Here is a 23,639-nt window from a genome sequence, read left to right as displayed (position 1 = left end):
TACTGTCCACAATGAATGGCCCATGTGTGTGTGTGTGTGTGTGTGTGTGTGTGTCTGTATGTGTGTAGGTGTATACGTGTATGTGAGTGGGTGTGTAAGTGTTTATGTGTGTGTGCGTGTGTGTATGTGCGTGTGTGAGTGTGTGTGTGTGTGTGTGTGAGAGTGTGTGTGTGTGTGTGTGTGTGTGTGTGTGTGTGTGTGCGCGCGTGCATGTGACTGTATATGTGTGTGTGGTGTGTGTCAGAGGAAGGTGAGGGGGTGGCTCAGACAGCAGCAGCGTGGCCGCTTTGTCGCATCACTTGTCGGCTCCTCCTCGACTCCTCGGCGGCTCCTCATCGGCTCCTCGGCGGCTCCTCGGCGGCTCCTCAGCGGCTCCTCAGCCCCTCAGCAGCCGCCCACAACATCCTCAGGTCGGAGCTCTTCTCACTGGACCGCGCCTCCGTTTCTTTTCCTGTCCGCGTACAAACCCCCCACCCACCCACCCACCAGGAGGGGATCTGTCGTCGCGGTGGAACAGCGGCTGCACTCACGGACATCACGGCACCACCGAGGCTGACGGGGGGCGGATAACCAGCCTGCTCTGCCCGGCGCCGGGAGCCACCGACCGGCCAGCTGGGAGCCCGGACACCGGAGGGGGCTGGAGACGCTACAGCTAACTGGGAAACGCCGGGGGGAGCATCCTCACACCCTCCGCCGCCCTGACGCGCAGGTTACCGGGGTAAATGAGCAAGATTCTCGGCTTTCAGGAGACACGAGTGTTGAATGTTGGTTATTTATTCTGCAACAAGGGGATGACAGGCTCAGCGTTAGCTCGATGTTAGCTAGCTCCCTTGTTCCCCAGCTAACGTCAACCATCACCAAACCGGGGGACACATGTCCAAATAGATGTGTGTGGTAATAATAATGTTTGTCTTGTTAACGTGTTGTCTTGTTTATGTCATTATAACATGATTATGTGTATTTAATATGACAGGGGGAGGGGAGGGGGGCTCACAGTGTTGTGTAGCTGTCATCTCCCAAAACACCCACTGTTAGCTAACCTGCTGCTAGCCAACCTGAGTCAACCTGACTGTATGTGTGTGTGTGTGTGTTGTTTGTGTTTGTGTTTTAATTTCCTCTCCTCCTTGCTCATATTTCCGTGACAGCGTGAAGATGGACTGAAAGATGAAGGGTGGAAGGCTCCCATCGTCCAAATAAGAGGACTTCTCTCTAAGGTATGTTCCAATAACCCCCTCAGTCTGAATGAGCCCTGCACAAACACAGTTCATATCACATGCAGTTTTTGTTTGTGTACCTGACAGCGAATCTACTCTAACACACAAATACATATGCCACTGACTGTGTTGTACTCGGTCGAGCTGGCAAACCTGCAGTTGCAGCACGACCCGCACAACTATTGAGTTTCAGTATTCAAAGCAAGCTCGTATCCAGGCCAGTGTTTTCCCACTCCCCACATCCTGTGTTGTGAGGAAGCTTCCTCCTTTGTCCTAAAGTGCTTAGCTGCATCCTGATCAGGGTCACAGATCACACAACAGCTCAATGGGTGGTTTGTTCTGACTGTTTTTTTGCTTGTTTTTCTACATAATATTCAATACTTCCCTTCCTCCGTGAAATAAGTTTGCTGTTTTCCTCGGTTATAACACAATTTCCCACAAGTTGGAGGATTGGTGTGAGTTTTTCAGTGGGTTTTTCGATCCTTACTTGCTCTACATAGACTCGTCCTCAATCCAATCAGCAACAGGATGCTCAAACTGTTTGGGATTGTTTTGGCAGCAGGGGAAGCTGAGCTTTCTGGCCAGGCATTGTCCGTTTCCTCTGCAGCTTCCTGCAGCTCATGAGGGCTCCCTCTGGGGGATACCCTACGAGTCCTAGCCCGATAACTAGCCTGAACTGCCATTTCATATTGTTTGTTTCCATTGTTAACCACAGACATAGGTATGGAGATTTAACAGCTGTCAAATCTACAAGTTGAACTTCAACAACCTGTAACAGCCGTGTCTGGAACGTCTATGTTATTTTGGTCACAGTTTTTCAGTCGACATTACTTTTGTTCTGGAATAGGAGCCCATACCTGATTATTTCTACAAAGCTTAAAGTGGCCTTGGTTATACTATCTGCAGGAAATGGATGTGATCACAAAAACCTGAGACGTCGCTAACAAGTCAGAGGTTTGGAAGCTGGAAAGATAGCTCACCAAAGTTAGCAAGGAGATATAAACCTACCAGCAGCAGGTCAGATAAATGCCCCAGGATATTACTAAGGTCTGGTGCAGGAGGGCATCCTGCAAGTCGCCTTTATTACTCTTACTGATCTACAGGCAAAGTTGTTGGGTGGTTGCTGGAGGATCATATTGGTTTTGTTGAATGAGGTGAAATGTTTTGTGGGAGTTTGATCAATAAATTGACAGATGTTAGGTATTGTTTTGTCCTAGTTTGAAAAGCTGCTTGATAGTAAAACAATGACCTAAACATATTTGAGTGGTCTTAATTGATTGATATGAGCAGTGAAGGTTTCGACCTGCCTGGCCACTATATCCTCTTACTAAGTGCTAATGATTTAGCACAGCTCTGGCCAAAAGCATTATGTCTGTCTATCCAGCCCAACATTATATCTCATGAACACCGTGGAGGTATTTCTTGAAAGTTGAAAACGTTCACTCATGCTCAAGGATGAACTGATTAGATCACGGTAGACAAAGGTCAAGGTCATTGTGACCTCACAAAACACGTTTTTTGGGCCATAACTCAAGAATCTATATGAAAAAATGTCACACAAATGTCAAATTGTAGAAAATGATGACAACATGATATTGTATATCCAAAAGGTCAAAGTTTAACTTTACTTTGACTTCAAAAACACGTTTCTGGCCACAATTCAAAGCGGTGACTCAGGAACAGAAGATTGTGTCCATATCTCATATATGGTCAGATACTGAAATAGTGACACTAATCTTACTGCCCACCTTGAAACTGTCATAACTGTATAGATATTATATTCCTGCAAGGTTGAAGATATGTGTGTGTGAAGCATCAGCCTCTTAAGATCCACAGCTTCTTTGGGCAACATCCTTTTTAAAAGCATCGTCATACCATCATGACTGCAACTTTAATCAGAATCAGTTATTGGCAAACTTTCACAGTAATGTAGAAGTCACACTGCAGAGCAAGAAGGACAAAGCTCAACAAAGTCGGGTCAAATCAATTCTATTTTTATATCATTATCTCTGAAATCAAACATTTGCCTCTAGGGGTGTCACAATGTGTGCAGCAAACAAAATTCTCAGGATTTAAGCTCTGATGACGATCAACTCCCATTAATGGTCAGACAAGAAGAAAACTGGTAAATAACTCATCTGATCTTTGTATAGTGTTTATTATGTATCATTTATAGATTTTACAGGGTTTTTTTGTGCACCAAACTAATTGCCCCTGGTGGGATTAATAAAGTTGTCTACATACTGTTTAATATTGTATGAGCCTGGCAGATGTAGATGTAAACTCCAACTTCACTGGTCAATAGGGACATACTAACTGTGAGGCAGTAAATCTAGTTAAAGCTGTATTATTGTCCGTATAATGTGACTGACTGGGACCGTAACACAGCATCAGGATGATAAGAACCGTCTTATCGTCCTGATGTATTTATTTTCAATTGAGTTTATACAGTCAAACCTGGTAATAATGAAAGATGAATGTGAGGATACTCCTCTGTCTTCTCTTCTCATTTTGACTGTTTTTCTGCGTGCAGCGGTAAAGCTTTCTAAAGCATAAGTCTAGGCGTAATGTTGTAATTTCCTGAAAGCCCACACAGACGCATATTTTCCCATCATTATGTTACAATCTGCTGTTGCCTCACTGTGGTGTTTTGGTGTTTGTGAGTCAGCGTTGAACCTGTGCAGTCGGGCCAAAACGACTCTGTCATCGAGGTCCCCGATGTCCTTTAATTCCCCAGAACTTCATGACAGAAAGTGGAACGAGCTACTGCACCTTGGTTAAATTAACTTGAGAAAGTGCAGACACAGTATTTTACAGATATGTTCTGATACAATTTTTTTCTTTCTGATACTGGATCCAACACCTGGACTTTGCGTCTACTGTTATTTTAGTGCATTTAAAACCCTGTATGGAAGTGATGGTTCTTCAAATGCTCTATGAGATTGCTTGTGTTGTAATTAGCAACACTGATGTCATTGCTTTAAAATGCTTCAACGCTACACTACCGGAAATCACCGCTCTAAAAACAGTACTTGCCAATGACAGAATGGCACAACTGTAAAAAGAATGTAGTTGTATGTGTGTGAGATGAATATACTTTACAGACGTGGCTTCCAATCTGCACATAGCTTTGTGTATGCCCGACCTGATGGCAGAATCTGAGGCATTTCTGATAGTATAGGAACATCTCTATTGTTGTTGGCTGACATCAGCTTTAAAACGCCATATTGGTCTATTACTGACAATAATTAGCTGAAACACATTGATAGTATCATCTTCTTCAAAAACCATTGTAGGCAGATGAGAAGCAAATCTTTAGCGAGACTTTTATTCATCTCCACAACAATGTCTGTCCTCCATTGATACAACTTTGTTCCAACCTGCTTTTAATACCTAAAGATCGATGGCTCCTCCAGTTGAGCTCCCTTTTTTTTAGGCATGCGTTACACAGAATACCGATGAGAGCATTGCTGCGCTGTGCCAATAAAAATCATATTACTCTTTACGTGCTTAGCAGCTGCACTGATACAATATCAGTTTGCAAAGTGACATCCAACTTCTCCACAAAGGTCAGGAGGAGCCTTTCAAACCCTCTTCCTTTTTCCATTCATGTAGCTAATCTGAGTGCATCTGAATGGGCTGTTGTGTGATATATCTAACCTTCCTTTTCTTTGCCAAAAAGCTGCACCGAGTTCACATTTGATTCCACTTTCATCTGAGATGTGTGTCGTGATTCAGAGAAATGGAAAATCTCTCTCTCGGCCTCTTCACCTCATCAGGGCTGAACTCAGGTCTGACTGGCTTCGGTGTGAAAAGATGAACTCACATCCCTCTATTAACTAGAGGATTATTGTGGAGTTATCACAATTAACCACAAAAAATATTGGTAAAGTAAAGGTATAGGATTGTGAGAGGATGAGCTAAATGACTTGTGATGAAGCACCTCTGCTGGAATTGATCTCAGTGTGATTATCAGTTAAGCACTCGACCTGGCTGAATTCCCGCAGTGACTTCTTTTGTCCTGGTGTTTAGTGTCAAGTGTCAAGCAGTAAAGAAACCCAACTGAGCACGAGAGTGACTTTCTCAGATTGGGTATAAAGATCTAAACACAAGGATTAGTCAGCATCAGATGGATAGATGGCTCATTCACATCTCTCATTGAAAGCATTTATCTCTCTGTGTTTGTAAACTGGTGCTACAGAAACAGGCTTCCTCTCATCTTGGTATTTTCACCCCAGCCAAGGAAGTTATGTTTTCACTACTGTCTGTTTGTTTCTGCTAGTTTTTTTAGCAGGATTACGCAAAAACAACTGAACCAATTTCCATGAAATTTGCCAACGTTTGGTCCAAAGAACCCATTAAATTTTGTTGCGGATCCAAGACTTTTCTTTCACTTTCTTCAACAAGATTATTTCAACATTTTCATAGATTTATCAGAGATTCATTCGTGGATCATAATGAAAACATTTACGGGACTGTGAGTGTGTAGAACTTGGTGCAGCCTAATTGTATTTAATGGGATTTTGAAGTTCAAGACATTCCTTACACGTCTGTGTGATCACCCCCACTGAGGCAGTGTTCCACTTCATCCGTTTTTGAGTAATTTGTGTGTCAGTTGGTTAATCCTGATTTTGATTTAAGTTACAAACAACATTCTTACTCTGAGCATCATGTAATCTCTAATTAATAAATACACTTATTGGGGCTTGAATGAACAGAACTCTCAGTTTGTGTTTTACATTGTGAGGGACAGAACTTACTTTATTCTGTTTTTACCTTTCAGGGTTTGCTCTGCAGTTTAACTGTGTGACTGAGCTGGGAGTAAGAAGAAGATGCCTCCCAGGCCGTCCTCAGGGGAGCTATGGGGCATCCACTTGATGCCTCCAAGGTGTGTTACACAACTCACTGTGTTATTGTGTACAAATACACGCAATTCTTACAGTTTTAACTTCGTGCTATTGCCAATATCAAAATAACAGTAATACACTATTAATAAATTACTACCGATGTTTATCATTAAACTTGTTGAATGATGGTGGGCATGTCTGCAGGATCCTGGTGGACTGTCTGCTGCCCAACGGGATGATCTTGACTCTGGAGTGTCTCCGCGAGGCCACGCTCATCACCATCAAACATGAGCTGTTCAAGGAAGCCAGGAAATATCCCCTCCACCACCTCCTGCAGGAGGAGACATCCTACATCTTTGTCAGTGTTACACAGGTAAGAAGTTTTCAAGTTTGAATATTTGGTGGGAAGAGCTTTGCATCTATAAGTAATGGAAATCTATTATTGAAAGTCTGATGGAAGATCCTCAGACAGTGGTTTATTTGAGAGGAACAGACACTGCAAGGGCAGCTAGCTGATAATAAAAAGAAAAAAGCTAAGATACTGAACTTTGAATACAGCCAACATGTTCTTCTGTGGTGAAAATCACAGAGAAACCTTGCCTGTTCTTTGTTCTGATTGAAAAGCTCGACAAAATTAAATCGCTTTAAGAATAACTTGTCATGTGCTGGGAAAACACACAATTCCCACTTCTCTAAATCACCTATTCTGCAGCTGCAGGCAGACTCTCAGCTCTTCATGTCCATTCACCATTTCATGAGAAACAGAAAGTGGAATATTAAACACAGCTTCTGCTTATTTTTTTTCCTGCCTGCAGGAAGCGGAGCGGGAGGAGTTCTATGATGAGACTCGGAGGTTGTGCGACCTCCGACTCTTCCAGCCCTTCCTCAAGGTCATTGAACCAGTTGGCAACAGAGAGGAAAAGATCCTCAACAGAGAGATCGGTGAGATGTTCTTCTCCTCCGATCAAACTGTTTCTGTTCAACCATGGTTCCCCTTTGTTTTGTTAGTTTGTTTAGAAAAATGTAAAATGTTTATATAGTTTGGAAAGTGACAACGTCCCAAAATTGTTCCTGTTCACTTAGAAATTTTGATTATTGAAATTGTTATGTTTTGATTTAAAAGACACTTAATTTAAAGTTATTCTAAATAGCTGCTGTTTTAATTCCATGAAAAAGAGACGAGATGCAAGACAGTTTATGAATTGTTATGTGATTTGTCAAAACACAATCTAAAGCTGCCTTCAGACTTGCACTAACACATCCGTATAACACAAGCCACAATTCCCATGAAGAACAAAAAGCCCACTAACCGCCTACTCCTCTGTCAGGTTTTGCCATCGGTATGCCTGTGTGCGAGTTTGACCTTGTGAAAGACCCTGAGGTTCAGGACTTCAGGAGAAACATCCTGAATGTTTGTAAAGACTCCGTGGAGCTCAGAGACGCCAGTGGGCCTCACAGTAGAGCGCTGTACGTTTACCCACCCAACATAGAATCCACACAGGAACTTCCCAAGCACATCCATAGCAAACTGGACAAAGGTAGGTGACAGCGTGTTTTTCAATGGGGAGACCGATATCATAGGATGGTTTTAAAGAAAGAAATAAGAATATTTTGAAATAGAAAGTCTTTGCATTTTTGTTCCTCAGTTAAACCCTAGAAAGAAGGAAAACACAGAGCAATAAGTGAACAGTTCAGCTTCCCATAAATATTTAATCACTACTAGCCAACCTTTCCAATGGATAGGAACTATAGTAATGATCTTTTCAATCAATTAATTGATTTAAGTGCTCATTAGTATTTTGTTGTGAAACAATGCACAGAAAAGAATCACAGTACTCAATTCAATATCCTCTTTCCTCAGAATCATTAATGGTGACTCATTGTTTCTCATTTTTGCTAAATAATTTATCACTTGTCACTTTGTCTTTTTGTCTTTCTCTTTTTCTAGGTCAGATCATTGTTGTGATCTGGGTGATTGTTTCGCCGAACAATGACAAACAAAAGTACACACTGAAGATCAACCACGACTGCGTGCCTGAACAGGTGGGACATGAAATGTTTGTGTTGTCTACATTCAATTTGTATGTTCAATCCGAGAAGAAGAAGAATCCCCTTTAAATATGGTCCAAGCTGCCTGACCATCTTTTTGTATCTGTGTCCCGAAGGTGATTGCAGAGGCTATTCGTAAGAAGACCCGCAGCATGCTGCTGTCGCCGGAGCAGTTAAAGATGTGTGTTCAGGAATACCAGGGTAAATACATCCTCAAGGTTTGTGGCTGTGATGAGTACCTACTGGAGAAGTACCCCATCAGTCAGTATAAGGTAAGAGTCACGCATCACATTGGACTTTAAATATATATTGACTCGTCTAAATTATAGTTTCCACTGCTATGTTTAGTAAAAAACAACTGAACAGATTTCCATGATACTGGGTCAGGGAACAACCCAATACATGTTGGTACGAAACTGGACAAAGGAATTATTTTTACCTCGAACATTGCAAGAAAGGTTTTTTTTCTTTTCACTAATTTCCCAGGGGATAATTCATGGATCATGATTTTAAAAAAAGACATAACAGACACATTTAAAGGGCTGATATCTGGGAGTGTGAGCTTGATTAAATTTAAGGTGCCTGTTGGGCCTTGGCGGAGGTATGTGTTCTACGGAGTGACATTCTAGTTTCTTTACGATTTAGGTGTAGAGTTGTTTGAAGAACAGTACGAATGAAGCTCAGGTCGTTTGACTGTTTCTGTCTGAGAATCTGTGAACGTTTACTGGTTCACACTAACTGCAAAAGATATTCAGACTTAGTAAAATGGCTCAAAGAGAAAAATGATCAGCCATTACAGCCATTCACATCATGTAAGAAACCAGATACCAGCTCAGATATGTCCAAAGGGCTCCACTGTCTCTCAGTTAAGACACTGGAGCCATTTCCTCATGCCCAGCGTCGTGAGCACATGCTGTGAGCCAGGGGGCGATTCCCTCTGTGCCAGGATCAAAGTCGAGGTAGCGCACAGTGACGGCCATTGTTTCGTCTCCAGTCAGCTGCTGGAAAGTGACCAACTGACATCACTGGCCACACTTACGCATGGTGTAACTTAACCAGCTCTGTGTAGACTTTCCTTCTAACTATCCGCCTCTGTTTCGTTCCCTCGCTCCGTCTCTCCCCTCTAGTATATCCGTAGTTGCATCATGCTGGGCAGGTTGCCTAACCTGATGCTCATGGCAAAGGACAGCCTTTACAGCCAGTTGCCAACGGACAACTTCGTCATGCCGTCATACTCTCGACGCATCTCCACGGCAACCTCCTATATGAACGGCGAGGCAGCTGCCAAGTCGCTGTGGACCATCAACGGAACGCTGAGAATACGAATCCTCTGTGCCACATATGTCAATGTCAATATCCGGGACATAGACAAGGTGGGGATGTCCAGCGCTGACAGAGAATAAACCACTGTTTGTGTTAATCAGTCAAATTAAATAATCCCATTAACAATACTCCATTACTCTACATTAACACTTCGCTAAATGCTCTGCTCACTGGTAGGACAAAATAGAAATGTTTATTTGTATTCACAGTATTTTTTACAGATGAACAAAATAAGAAAAGGAACATTTGTTTTTCCGGTTTTGAATCGTGTGCCCACCCTCCAACACCATCACATCCTGTGGAAACAAACAGTCATTGTCCGAGTCTCATGTAAACATGTGACTCTTACTGAGAGAAAGTATTTTTAGTGGCTTATGATGGTTTGTTGTTTTGAATCATATTTGTAAATGTAGCGTAATGACCATGTAGTTTAATTTGATCCTCAAGGTCAAAGATTTACCGTGAAAGTGTTTCTTTCTTTCTTTAAATACTCACTTTGGTCTGTTCTTGTAGATTTATGTCAGGACAGGCATTTACCATGGAGGTGAACAGATGTGTGACAACGTGAACACACAGAGAGTACCCTGCTCCAACCCCAGGTAACTCACCACCTTCAGGTTATCCACTCCTGCAGCCCTCTTAATCCTCTTAATCATAATAATAATATGCTCTATTGAACATTGCTGCAACATATTCAACAATTCACTTTCACTGAAATACTAATTTAGACAATCTACAAAGCTAATTAACTTTAAGCAGTCAAAGGCAGGAGGTCTTCCTAGTAACACTAAACTGCTGTATTATATTACTATTGAGCCTCATTTAACAAAGATGCTGTCTGCACGAATACCTGATTACAGTGTTCATGTTAAAACTAGTGTGGTGTTCAATGTCTTTCTGATCTACTGGATCAACTCAGCTCAAAGTTTTCTGTCAGGAATCATCAGAAGCAGTTTGTTGGGCATCAGAACATTTCTGGGCATAACTCTTATTTCCCTCTTTCGTGATGGAAGCTGAAGGTTAAACGGGACATTGTTTTTGTTTACGTCTTGTTAATTGTCCTTCATTCTTACTCTGCAGGTGGAACGAGTGGCTCACATATGATATGTACATCCCAGACATCCCCCGCGCTGCCAGACTCTGCCTCTCCATCTGCTCCGTCAAGGGCCGAAAGGGAGCGAAGGAGGTAGGATATGAGGCAGTGAAGTCAACCACTCCACAGAGCAACACACAGCTCATAGTTGATGGAGTTTGACTGATTTAATGTACATTTTAACATTAAAACTGCAAAAGGAAACGTATAACGCATCAAACAAATACAATATGGTGCTACAGTTGTCACGACCTAAAGATAGCAGAAGGAAGATGACCTCCATGTGTCACAACAATGGCCTGCTAACCCGTCTCGGAGGGACTTATATCTATAGGTGCCTCGTGCGTGTAAGCATATGCTGGTGTTGGCACATGTTCCGACCCTTCTCTGTGTGTCGGCCTGTCTGAGTGTATGTGTCCAAGGTGAATGAGAGCTGTGGTATCGTCTTTGGCTCTGTTTAATTACTAATCAGCCGTGGGTGCTGTGCTGGCATTGAACATCACCAGAAACACAATCGGCAGAGGGGACTTTTCCATTCATGTTGGATTATGTCTCCCTTCTGAAACCCACATTGAGGACATGATGTGAAAGGAACTAATTGTTTTAATCTCAAACTTTGGGCTGTGAAGTTAACAAATTACTACATTGACCTTAAAACTTATGCATGATTATACCTTTTTGATATCACCCAGAAATTACTTGTGTTGTGCACTAAGCATTAGCATAATATTCATATATTCTAGACACCTACTCAAACTGACGGTGAACAGAAGGAGTTTCTGCACATTTTACTCTCGAGTTTAGAAACCATGTAGTGTTAAAATGTTGGCCTGATACTTGTAACACACACCCACTGCCGTCGATTTTTTTCCCCGGTCCCTCTCTAGTGGAAAAGCTGTTGGAAAGGTGTGTGTCTGTCTTTGTGTGAGTGTATCAATGAATGCCAGACATGGATATTGTAACAGACACCTGGGCCGAGTCCAGTCCCCTGCTGCGCCACGATAGGCTGAGGTCGGGTTAGCGGCTGCTCTTTCGTGCCCAACCTGAATTAAAGATAAACACTTCTCTGCAGCCGCCTTTTGTTCCAGCACTTACTATAAATAGATGGATTTTGACTGGCTGCCTGCATGTAACTCTGTCCAGCTTACTATGCTGCACTTTGTCACCTTGTTCCATTGATGCCACTTGTTGAAGACTCACGCTGAAGATCAAGATGTTAGCCTAAACATTTCCCCACTGTTTGTGAAGGCTGATAGAGTTTAGCTGAGAGCAGGACAGTTGAAATAGTTTGATATCCTTCATATCTAAGATTAAGCAGAAATATCACAGGCAGATAAAATGAGAATAGTGATGTTTTCAGACATGAACTTCCATTTCATATATGAATAATGCAGGAGAATCTCCAGGTCCGATGCATTCACAACAAAAAACTGTGGCTGTTTCATTTTTCTGTATTGTCATTTTTTAAAAGGACTTTTCTAAGTCAGTCCGTTAGAAAAACGAAACTTAAATGAGGTCTCTTCATTATTCACAATCTGTGCTTTTGTCTGTTTTGTTTCCCCCATGAGATTCTCACATTGAAACTAATTACCGTAATAATCTGACAGTCTATTTGTCTCTTACTCTACATCTCTCTCTGTCTCTCTTCAGGAGCATTGTCCATTAGCGTGGGGAAATGTCAACTTGTTTGACTACACTCATACTCTGGTGGCCAACAAAATGGCTCTGAACCTCTGGCCTGTCCCTCATGGCCTTGAAGACCTCCTCAACCCCATCGGAGTCACTGGATCTAACCCCAATAAGGTATTACAATTCAGCAAAAGTACATGAAAAGTAAATGTTTTCATGCCCTAGCTCTCTAAATGTTCTTGAGCAGACTACACGACTTGCTGTCTTGTGATCTCGAGCTGTAGTTGTCGCTGATTTGTCTCAATATTTAAACAGTTGGAAACCAGAGTTCACACACAGTGATTTGTGACTGTCAATCAAATGCTGATGTCCAAGGCAGTAAACTTTAACAGGCTTCCATGTTTCCATCAGTTTGACTGTTTTATGAGATACCATAATTTACCCAACAAAATGTAATAATTTGAATCTCTGCTGTCTAGGAAACGCCATGTTTAGAGCTGGAGTTTGACCACTTCAGCAGTCCAGTCAAATACCCAGATATGAACGCAGTAGAGGATCACGCAAACTGGACCATCTCCAGGGAGCTGGGATTTAACTACAACCTCTCTGGACAGGTAATTATAACCTGCTTTACACCCCATAACTTGTAGGTTGGAAAGGTGCATCAACACCATATTAAAGAGTTAAAAAATGTACTTGAGCATGTGTTTAAATCTACACACCTCATCTGTATAATAGGGGAGTCAGAGCCCTGTGTTTTCCCCCTGCTGTTTGTAGGTACTGTATATGGTTTCATGAGCACAAGAGGCCTGGGACATACAGACCCCATTCAGACCTGGTGTTAACATCCGTCCTGATCCACTCACAAGTAGTTTTATTCATTCTTTTTGCTGTGTGAACGCAAATGCATCCTGGGCCATATGTGAAGCGTTTCACAATGAATCAACAATATTCTGATGCTTCTCAGTGACCACACGTCGACTAGCTTGTGGCCACCACCAGGTCTGACCAGGGCCACAGAAGACCAAGAGTCGTAAACAAGAGGATGTGTACTTTTAACAAACCAAATGAATTAGATACTGTAGTACTGGGGACAGAGACAGAAAGCAAACTCATCTGTTGCCCCATTAAAAAAAGACCTCTTGTCCCTCATGTTCTCACTGAAGAGAGTCGATTCATTTATCAAGTAACAGATCTCAAATACGCACTTGTTTTTATATAGTGTCCACCACCAAGACCAGGTAAATTATTAATGACGCTGTTTCATGTTTCATAAGTCTTCTGTTGTGGCATGAGATATTTTGATGTTGATTAATTAGGCCCTCGTGTGAGTTGTAGCTGTGTAGTCACTACATGTGCTGTGACAATCTGCCAAGTTAGCTGTGATAGTATTGTGTCAAGGAATTGGAACAGATATGTGTGTTGTGTAAGACACCACATGTAATTACAGGTAGGTGTTATTGGATCTGTTGTGAGTGTTGAAAATATACAGTATTTCTTCTCAATAACAGTCTCTAATGAAATTATCGATTCAGAAGTAGGATAATAATAATTCTTCAGCCACAATTTAACAAGATAAGAGGTTAAAAAGTATAAGATACAGCTCAGATAATAATAAAATAAAAAAAATATTGTTTTGTTCAAGAATTTACCTTCTGTTGTGTTTCAGAATAATCGTGTGGCCAGGGATCACGCCCTGACAGACAGTGACACGGAGCAGCTGAGGCAGCTGAGCAACAGAGACCCTCTGTCAGAAATCACTGAGCAGGAGAAAGACTTCCTCTGGAGACACAGGTGACCTCCCAGCGACATTTAAAGTGCTGTAAACTGTCTATGAAAGCTAAGTTTATTATTGTAGATTAACAGCTGAGACATTTAAATTTGTTCATTTTCTACTGCCCTTAGTTTGATCCTTGTACGCAGGTCACTGATGCAACACACGCTAACTATCCCTGTTGGTTTTCTGTACTAGGCACTACTGCATGAACATCCCTGAGATCCTTCCCAAGATCCTTCTCGCTGTCAAATGGAACTCCAGAGATGAAGTAGCACAGGTAATGCTTCGCCATTTCATGTGATTGTTCTTTGGGATATTTAACCATTCACCGTTATTTTAGCTTCTTAGCTGTAGCTTGCACAATCAAAAAATAACATGAAATCGTCTTTGCTTTGTTTCCTTGCCTGTTTGTTGATAAAATGTTTACTTAATTGTAATTTTATAACTTTTATATATAAGCATTAATTAATATTTCTCGGTTTGTGTATTCCCCAGATGTACTGTCTGTTAAAGGAGTGGCCATCCATCCGTCCTGAACAGACCATGGAGCTGCTGGACTGCAACTATCCAGACCCCATGGTCCGACACTTTGCTGTACGCTGCCTTGACAAATACCTGACCGATGACAAACTGTCTCAGTACTTGATCCAGCTTGTACAGGTGGGTCTAACAGAGAGTTGGGGCTATTATGTCAAGGACGATAAGAGAGAACACTTTCAGAAACTAAAAGGCTGTGGAGTACGTTTCTCCAGCAGCTTCTGTTTGTCCTGCTCCTGTGTGTCAGAGATATTCGTGGTGTGTGAAGTGACTCATCTGAATCTCAACTTTGCATCACCTCTTGTTCTTTCCCTCCTCTCTCACCTCCTCTTCTAGGTATTAAAATATGAGCAATACCTCGAAAATCCTCTGGCCCGCTTCCTCCTCAAAAAGGCCCTGACCAATCAAAGGATTGGACATTTCTTCTTCTGGCATCTCAAGTGAGTCACCATCCAGATTCCTTTTTTATCCTAATACAATCAGTTTTATATACAATGCTGTTCTGACTGAACTGGAAAGTGATGTTGCCTCCATTCCCCTCACTGGTCTTTGTGTCGTCCTCACAGGTCGGAAATGCACAATAAAACAGTGAGCCAGCGGTTCGGGCTGCTGTTAGAGGCTTACTGCCGGGCCTGTGGCATGTACCTCAAACACCTGAGCAGGCAGGTAGAGGCCATGGAGAAGCTTATAAACCTCACCGACATCCTTAAACAGGAGAAGAAGGATGAGACGCAGAAGGTATTTTTCCTTTTTAGACGATTTCTTTGTTGTTGCGTGTGTATTTGGGTGTGTGCGTATAAATACACATCTTTGTTCTGTTCTCCTGCGTAGGTCCAGATGCGGTTTCTTGTGGACCAGATGAAGAGGCCGGACTACATGGACGCGCTCCAGAACTACACCTCTCCTCTAAACCCTGCGCACCAACTGGGAAACCTGAGGTCAGACACAATAGTGCAAGAGTTACTGTGAGCATGTATGTGCGCCTGTGTGCAGTGGTGTGTACTTGTGTGCGTACAGTTGTGAAAAATCGATTGTTTAATAACTTGATTTACTTTGTGCACAGGTTAGATGAATGCAGGATAATGTCATCAGCAAAGAGGCCATTGTGGCTGAACTGGGAGAATCCTGACATCATGTCCGAGCTCCTCTTTCAGAACAATGAGATCATCTTCAAAAATGGAGATGGTAAAACACGCGCGCGCACACACACACACACACACACACACACACACACACACACACACACACACACACACACACACACACACACACACACACACACACACACACACACACACACAAAGTACAAAGTACAAAATAAATTGTGGAGCTTTCTTAAACCTAAATACTGAGGAATATGGGAAACTTCCTGTGAAAACATGTTATAAGTCTGTTATAGATTCAAGGTAAGGGAAGTGTTTGTATATAGCACACATACGCAAGGATGTTTTATTATATGATCATTCTAACTCATCCTTGTATTGTGTGTGTGTGTGTGTCTACTAATAATAGTTAATAATAATAATAATAATAATTGTAACTGTTTGTGTTGTAGACTTGCGACAGGACATGCTGACGTTGCAGATTATTAAAATCATGGAGAACATTTGGCAGAATCAGGGACTGGACCTACGGTACTATCATCTCTGTCTTTATTTCTCTTTTACTTCTCTACCTTTCTGCTTCAGTTTCTTTCTTCTCTCCTTCACCAGCGCACAGTGCTAAGATACTCTGTTATGTGTGTGTCTGTAGGATGCTCCCCTATGGCTGTCTGTCACTGGGAGACTGCGTGGGTCTCATCGAGGTGGTGCGGAGCTCCCACACCATCATGCAGATTCAGTGTAAAGGAGGCTTGAAGGGAGCCCTGCAGTTCAACTCCAACACTCTGCATCAGTGGCTCAAGGACAAGAACAAGGGCGAAATGTGAGTTCATTTTCTCCTGATATCGTTTTCACATCATCTCTGCATCATTAGATAGAATGAAGCAGTTAATTAGAATAAAGTGTCTGCAGAATGTCTAAAAGTAGAATTCATGGATCATTAGAATTACAGATAATTTACTAAACTCTGCACTTGTTTTTTCTGTGTGTGTGTGTGTGTGTGTGTGTGTGTGTGTGTGTGTGTGTGTGTGTGTGTGTGTGTGTGTGTGTGTGTGTGTGTGTGTGTGTGTGTGTGTGTGTGTGTGTGTGTGTGTGTGTGTGTAGGTATGACTTGGCTGTGGATCTGTTTACAAGATCCTGTGCTGGCTACTGCGTAGCTACATTTATCCTTGGGATAGGAGACAGGCACAATAGCAACATTATGGTCAAAGATGATGGACAGGTAACACACACACACACCACATCATTTACACACAAATACCACTTTCATTGATTCTGATTTCCTTTAGCCTTGCACCTACATGTTATGTGCCTATAACTCTGCTCCTTCCTTGATATGTGTCGCTCATTTGTCTCCAGAATCCAAATCCGTCAGTAGTGTGGTATTTCATTGTGACACATGCAGTTTAGAGTATAGAAGAGCGAGGCAACACAGACAACAACAGCAGAGTAAAATTAATATAGTTTTGTTATCATTTTTAAAGAACTATTTTAAAATATGATCCACAATGATCACATTTTAAAATGTAGTTAACATAATCTAGGAAGCTTCTTTGTCTGGTTTATGTTTAGATGATTAGGATTTATTTTGTCCTGTACTGTTTGTTGTTGGTGATAAGTGTCAGTTCCTTGGGTTTTCCTCCTAATATAAGTTTACTTATCACTGATTATTGACTTTCTGTATTCATTACTATGTTCTGCTCTCTTTCAGCTGTTTCATATAGATTTTGGTCATTTCCTGGATCACAAGAAGAAGAAATTTGGCTACAAGAGAGAGCGAGTGCCCTTCGTTCTGACTCAGGACTTTCTCATCGTCATCACCAAGGGATCCCAGGAGTGCACAAAGACCAAAGAGTTTGAGAGGTTAGAAAGACTAACGTTTTCCTTTTATGAACCAGATGTAAATGATAGGAAATCAGTGAGTATGCAGTGGTTTTTAATTTGCAAAGATATTGAATTGGAGGTTTGTTTATTATTATTATTTAACAGCACAATGCATTTGTCTTATCTCACCCCCCCTTTGTTTGGCATGTTTTCTCAACGTATGACTCAGCCTCAATAAACTCTGTCATAATTCTGTGGAATAACTTTGCGTCAGTGCTTAAGTAAAAAACAGGAACCGGCCGACAATCCTTCCTGTCTTGCGAGCAAAATTTGTAACATGCAAGCTGCAATTTTCCCATGACATAATTTAAGCTTGCTTTAATTTTCAACACAATCTACTCATGTGACGTGTTTGAGCCAGCAAGAGGCCAATAGGTCTCAAAAATATCAAATCTGAAGTAAGAGTGGGGCAATCATTTGTGAACCAGGCTGTCGCTGTTTGTGGAAACCATCCCAGCTTCTGATGGCGTCAGACTGGAAGTGAAACAGAAATGCTCACTTGTCTTATCCAGTTGCTGTTATGGTGACTCCCCTGCACAGCTGCCACCTCACTAACTAGTATGGAATAAAAACGTTTGCTTATTGCTTTGTCTTCCTCACATTTCCCCTCCTCCGTGCTTCTAGGTTCCAGGAGATGTGTTATAAAGCCTACCTGGCCATCCGGCAGCACGCTAACCTCTTCATCAACCTGTTCTCCATGATGCTGGGCTCCGGAATGCCTGAGCTGCAGTCATTTGACGACATCGCCTACATCAGAAAGACTCTGGCTCTGGAGAAGAGTGAGCAGGTGTGTAGGCTTCTCTTCTGTGGGGTCTTTAAATTGTCTTTAAATCGTCTTTAAATCGTCTTTAAATCGTCTTTAAATTGTCTTTAAATTGTCTTTAAATTGTCTTTCTGAAGCCAAATTAATTTCACCTACTTGCATGTTTTCCCTGTTGTGTGCAGGAGGCCTTGGACTACTTTATGAAACAGATGAATGATGCTCACCATGGAGGGTGGACCACTAAGATGGACTGGATATTCCACACAATTAGACAGCATGCACTAAACTGATCTCCTCCGCGTCAATCCCACAATGGAGAATTAACGTCTGTCGGCCAGACACAGCGTTAGTCCTTCATGGAGCTTCAGTTCTGTTCCAGCGCACATCACCAACAGCTCACTGACGAGGAAAGTTCCATTTGGGTTCATATTATTACAGGGTTTCTTTCTTGGCATAATCATGTGATGATGCTCTCCCTGGAAGCGAGTTTCCTTCCTGTCCTGGTGAAGATATGGCCGTCCTGGCTGATGCTTGTGTCCATGGCTACTATGCTTCCTTTGTTTTCTTGCCCAACATGATCAGACTTGGGTTCTAAGGAAATGTTACCTCTTACTCAGCTTCTTCTGGAGAAAACACAAATTGGACAAAAAGGCATAAAGACGACGTTTGTGCTGAATTCTAAATGTAGCCACTTGCTGCACTTTTGACGCTGCACTGTGGCTCCACCGTAGACAGGAGGTGCTTCGGAAACCCTTTTTAATCGTATCACTGCTGAGGAGGCAGTGGGCACAAGGAACTGTCTAAATGATCTGACACGTGCAGGATTACACGTGCAAGACTACCACTGTACAGTCTTCCACCATCCCTGCGGTGAAGTCGCCCCCTCTGAGGAATCTTCAGAGCTCAGAAACTGCCCTGCAGCAGAGTGCGTGTGTCGTGCACAGCTCTGCAGTCTCCCATCAAAGAAGCAGCACTCTACTCATGGGAAAAATCGCTTTTAAACTCCTGCATAGACTTCAGGGTGATGATGCCTCTCCATCAAAAAAAACAGCACTTAGAACTACCAGAATAATATACAGATTTATTATGACCTTTTTACATTTATTTATGTATCTAGTTTCTTTCAGTTTCTACACAGGAAAATCCCAGAATCCACTCTCCAGAAACACTTCATTGTTTGTGTAAATGTATTAGGAGTTTTCTTTTTATTTCCGTTTACCTGTTTACAGCTTCCTCTGGCTACTGCAACTGCAACGGCTTCCCCCCGTTTTCTCAACTCATTCGTAAAAGAAAGACTTCTAATCTTCTCTTTTTGGTTCGGTCACTTTCAAGTTCATCTCACTTTGACTGTGTCAGAAGCCCAATTTGTGTCATTGTGGCTCGTTTGCAGCCCCGTTATGAAATCTAAACATTGATTTGTATTGGAATGCGAAATGAGAAGAGCGAAAGTGCCACTCTCCCATTTTTTGGGATAATGGGACTTGTTTTTTACGCCTCTGGCTGTTTGAATGTCAGCGAGCAGGGGCCCAGGGTCACGTCTTCCTGTTGATAAAATGCCTTGGCGTCACAGCACAACATTCTACGACACTGCACATCGTTAATCTCCTACAAACTCTGCCTGAGCAAGTTGTAGTCAGCAAACAGCAGCAGCACTATTAACATGAAGCATGGCAGTTTTTAGGAAATGCTAGATTTGACCTTCAGTGGGGTTTTCTTTGTACTGAGTTTCTAACTGTGTCAGGTTGATGATCTTCATCAAGTCCCCCATTAGAATTTCTTTGAAATGTTGACTCATGGACAAAGTGCATTTGAACTTGTCAATGGACAACGTTCCTCTGAGCCTGAGACCCTGGTTGTATTTGAGCCCCGCCTCCTCTCGACAGATACTGTGAAAGCCATGCTCTTTTTATATATTTGTTTCAAACAGAAACATTTGATCATGTGGGTTTTTGAAAGTGTTAAAGTCACAGTGAAACTGTCGTTAGAGCGTCTGTCAAGTGAAGCAGCATGTGGGGAAAAGGTTTTGAATGAATCTGAAGAGCGACACAGGACTGTTGATCTCCCCCACCCCCCTCCTCCCTCAATGAATTTGGTTCCAGCTACATTCTGGTAATGTAAACAAAGTCCTGCCAACTGAAGATCCATAAACACATGGAGGCAGAGTTGAGCAGAGTTAACTCACATTTCATTAAATGAATGTGTGTACATGCCCCTGGCTTTATATCACAATGTTTTACAGGAAGACAACTGAGAAAGTCCTTAAATGTAGAAATAAGAGATAACACAATTAACACAGAGGCAGGACCACAGCTTGGAAAATGAATTTTTATTTCCCTGTTTTAAAAGCAGACTGTAGCTGGCTGCTCTCTGGAGATGATTTGAGATGATTTAAAAAAGGTGCACAGACAGTTTCTGTGTTGAGAACCTGTTGAAAGCTGTGTGGTTTCCTAAGGAGGGAGAGAAGATTCCCGAGCGCAGCCTCACAAGCCCCTGATGCCCTCAGCTTGTATCTAGGACACGTGGGTGTGTGTGCATGGCTAAATCAACCCTATATTATGAAGCTCTTGTCAGTGGAAAGGAAAGTCTGCACTTTGCCAGTTCAACTGTTGATTGTATTGAAAAGCCAAAGTCGTGGTCTGTTCTGATGTGTGGGTGTGTGTGTGTGTGTGTGTGTGTGTGATGTCGTACTATTGCAGATTTAATGGCTAGAATGTATTTAACCACTAACATAGACCTGACGTGCACTTCTATGGTTTCTCATCGGCCACGTTCTCTTCCTAAAGTCAGATGCAGTGCCACTGAGCGTAGTCTGTTGTTGCTACTCCGTTTATTTGCCATTTTTACTCTAACGTGCCAAACCAGGTCTGAGAACGTGAGGCCTGTGGAAGTCAATGCTGGACTTGCATCATTGCAGTAAAGTCATATCAGTTAGATACTTTTTTTTAAGAAATGGGAGGTTGGTGTATGCACTTAAAAAAATGTTCTCAATGCCTTTTTGTTTTGAAGGACTCTGTGAGAGTGACGGTAGCCTAGTGTGCATGTTTCCAAGCAGCATAACCATCATGTAGGATGTACATTCAGACGTATGTATGTGCAGTTACAGTCTATGGGAGGCTTCATGTGTGACAAACCCTCGAGTGTTTATAGAGATGGACGACGCAGCTCCACTTCCTCCCACTGTCCAGAAATGTCCCCAATGTGAACGCTGCCATCAGACCCTGGGAAGTAGCTGTTGGTGGATGGAGCTGCGGCAGTGAGGTTCCCCCCCGAAACACGAGCTCAACCAATCGTGAGTCAGTCCATGTCAATCAGGATGTTTCACTCTGTTTTACAGCATCAAAAAAAACAACTTAACTCCAAACGTAACAAGCAAAACATCAAAGTGATACGAGCTACATGAAATGACAGACACCATCTTAAAAACAATATTAATTTGATGTGTATTTTGACTTGTTGTCAACATCTGCTCGCATGGAAGAGGTGGGATGTATGAGCTGTACTGCAGCCAGCCACCAGGAGGCGGTCAAGACAATTTGGCTTTATTTTTGTGGAGCTGTCATGTCGTCCATCTTTATGAACGGTCTATGTGACAAACCTGTGGTGTTGTTATCTTTATTCTCTTTTGCCATATATCCTCTAATTTGTTAGGATGAGTGTGTGTGTGTGTGTGTGTGTGTGTGCATCAATTATCCGTCTGTACAGGTTGCAGAGCTTCACTGGCAGGTCCCAGTGAAAACGTGTGTGTGTGTCTGTGTGTGTGTGTGTGATGACACTTAACTGTTGCAGTGATGGTATCTCTAAATGTTTTTATTTCTGTGCCACAAAAGAAAAACAAGTTTTATTTTTTTTTCTGCAGAAAAGCTTCAGGAACAAACACAAAAGAAGGGAAACGTTTTTTTGTTTTGTAAATGTTTTACTTGAAATGTCATGAATCAGATCCGCAGCTGTGTTGGTTTAGAGTTCAGGTGCGGGGGTGCGGTATCATACTCTGTGTGAGTGTGTGTCGTGTGCTGTACGTGAGAAGCAAAGGTTGCAGTGTTTGTGTACAGGTTGTTTGTTTGATGCTGGTCGTGAGTGTCATTGGTGCCACAGTCCTGACATTCAGGAGTCAAATAGCAGCTTCTTCTTGAACTGGTGAAGGACTGAGGTGGAAGTAGGAGCCGTGATGAAGCATCTGATCTTAGATTTTCAGTTTCATAATCATGTGAATGAGCTCCGGCACTGAAGCGATGTGGCACAACCTTTCACAGTTTGTTTGTTTGATGGAAAGTTCTCCTGGTCTCAGACCTGGAGCTGAATTGGTGCAGGGTTTCTTCAGACTAGATTTAACTTTGATGCTCCAACAATGAAAACACTGGTCATATTAACAAACCTGCTCAATTGTCACAGGGTCACTTTAACAGCAGTCTGCAGCAGTGTGAGCTTCACACAGTGATGCTCATTGACAGACTATTAACAGAGAGAGGAGGACAACACTCGCTTTGTCTCTGCGAGTACAATCACATCGTCTGACCTTCCATTGATCGACATGATGATATGATTGAAAAAGAAACATTGGACACATTAACACAAACACACAGAGAGAAAAGTGCAATTTGATGTAATATCCAATCTGGAAATATTACCTCTGTTGTTTTGAATGACTGTCAGACGAGTCTTTATTCCTGGATGTTTCTGTTTCTGATGAATTTGTGTTCACGTTATTTTGTATGAATATGTGCCCTGATATTTAGTGAATACGACTGTTTTTACTGTGGAAGCGTTTCAGAAAGTTATCAAAACTAACAGTTACTTATTGTGTTCTTATCCAGCCTTGAATGGGCTTTAAACTGATTTAACCTTGAGGGTTTAAAAACTCCTGCAACAAAAAAAAACTACCTAAGAACCAATACGATAAATCCTCCAAATTACTGAAGATTCTTTATCTCGATCGTCCCACATTCTCACGTTAAACGAGGAACATTGACTGAATGTTCGGTGGCTTCATGTTCATCTCTGTCTGCAGTACTATAAACTAACAAAGTGTATTTCCATACCACGCTGTCAGAACCTTAACCTATACTATGAATGAATGTAACGGGCCAATGTATTGTTTTTCACTGCCTATACCTGCATGAGATTGGGTAAAGATGAATATTCTTCCTCTTGCTATACTTGTTTTTTTAATTTAGTCTGCTATGCAGCCATACAGATGTTTATGAATTAATGCCTTAAGTTTGCTCCCTGTAGGAACAGTTTCTAGGACAAATTCATTCTCACGATAACCTGCGTTTTTTTTATTTATACGTGTATATGATTGTGTTTCAGTTCGGCTCCCTGGTCACAGAGTAAAGGTTTGTACCCTGACTGACTGACTGGCTGGCTGCTCATCTGATTGTTCTGTGAAGATGTACAAATAAATTTGTTAAACATTCACCCGGCCG

At 42.1% G+C, this 23,639-nt stretch overlaps 1 protein-coding gene across 1 annotated transcript; it reads left to right on the top strand.

The window, feature by feature from the left end:
* The first annotated feature begins 307 nt into the window (after positions 1-307).
* LOC118121033 (phosphatidylinositol 4,5-bisphosphate 3-kinase catalytic subunit alpha isoform) lies at positions 308-23,631 on the top strand. Its single transcript, XM_035176640.2, has 26 exons — positions 308-718; positions 1,146-1,214; positions 5,998-6,102; positions 6,266-6,434; positions 6,877-7,003; positions 7,390-7,599; positions 8,010-8,104; positions 8,227-8,382; positions 9,238-9,483; positions 9,947-10,032; positions 10,514-10,619; positions 12,177-12,329; positions 12,635-12,769; positions 13,825-13,949; positions 14,128-14,209; positions 14,428-14,592; positions 14,806-14,909; positions 15,036-15,207; positions 15,301-15,407; positions 15,533-15,654; positions 16,025-16,103; positions 16,222-16,392; positions 16,674-16,791; positions 17,281-17,432; positions 18,078-18,240; positions 18,399-23,631. The coding sequence occupies exons 3-26, from the start codon at positions 6,047-6,049 to the stop codon at positions 18,504-18,506; spliced, it is 3,207 nt and encodes a 1,068-aa protein (XP_035032531.2). The 5' UTR covers positions 308-718; positions 1,146-1,214; positions 5,998-6,046; the 3' UTR covers positions 18,507-23,631.
* The last annotated feature ends 8 nt before the right edge of the window (positions 23,632-23,639 follow it).

Source organism: Hippoglossus stenolepis, chromosome 14, assembly GCF_022539355.2.
Source record: "Hippoglossus stenolepis isolate QCI-W04-F060 chromosome 14, HSTE1.2, whole genome shotgun sequence".
NCBI classification, from domain to species: Eukaryota; Metazoa; Chordata; class Actinopteri; order Pleuronectiformes; family Pleuronectidae; genus Hippoglossus; species Hippoglossus stenolepis.
The sequence above is the reverse complement of the archived record's forward strand: the minus strand, read 5'-3'. Positions and strand labels throughout refer to the sequence as shown.

What these genes read in the sequence shown, in the direction of transcription:
- LOC118121033 (XM_035176640.2), top strand. Translation starts at nt 6,047, where the DNA reads ATGCCTCCCAGGCCGTCCTCAGGGGAGCTATGGGGCATCCACTTGATG. An exon ending in ACTTGATCCAGCTTGTACAG is followed by an intron (nt 14,593 to 14,805) that starts GTGGGTCTAACA and finishes CTCCTCTTCTAG; the next exon opens with GTATTAAAATATGAGCAATA. An exon ending in AAGACCAAAGAGTTTGAGAG is followed by an intron (nt 17,433 to 18,077) that starts GTTAGAAAGACT and finishes CCGTGCTTCTAG; the next exon opens with GTTCCAGGAGATGTGTTATA.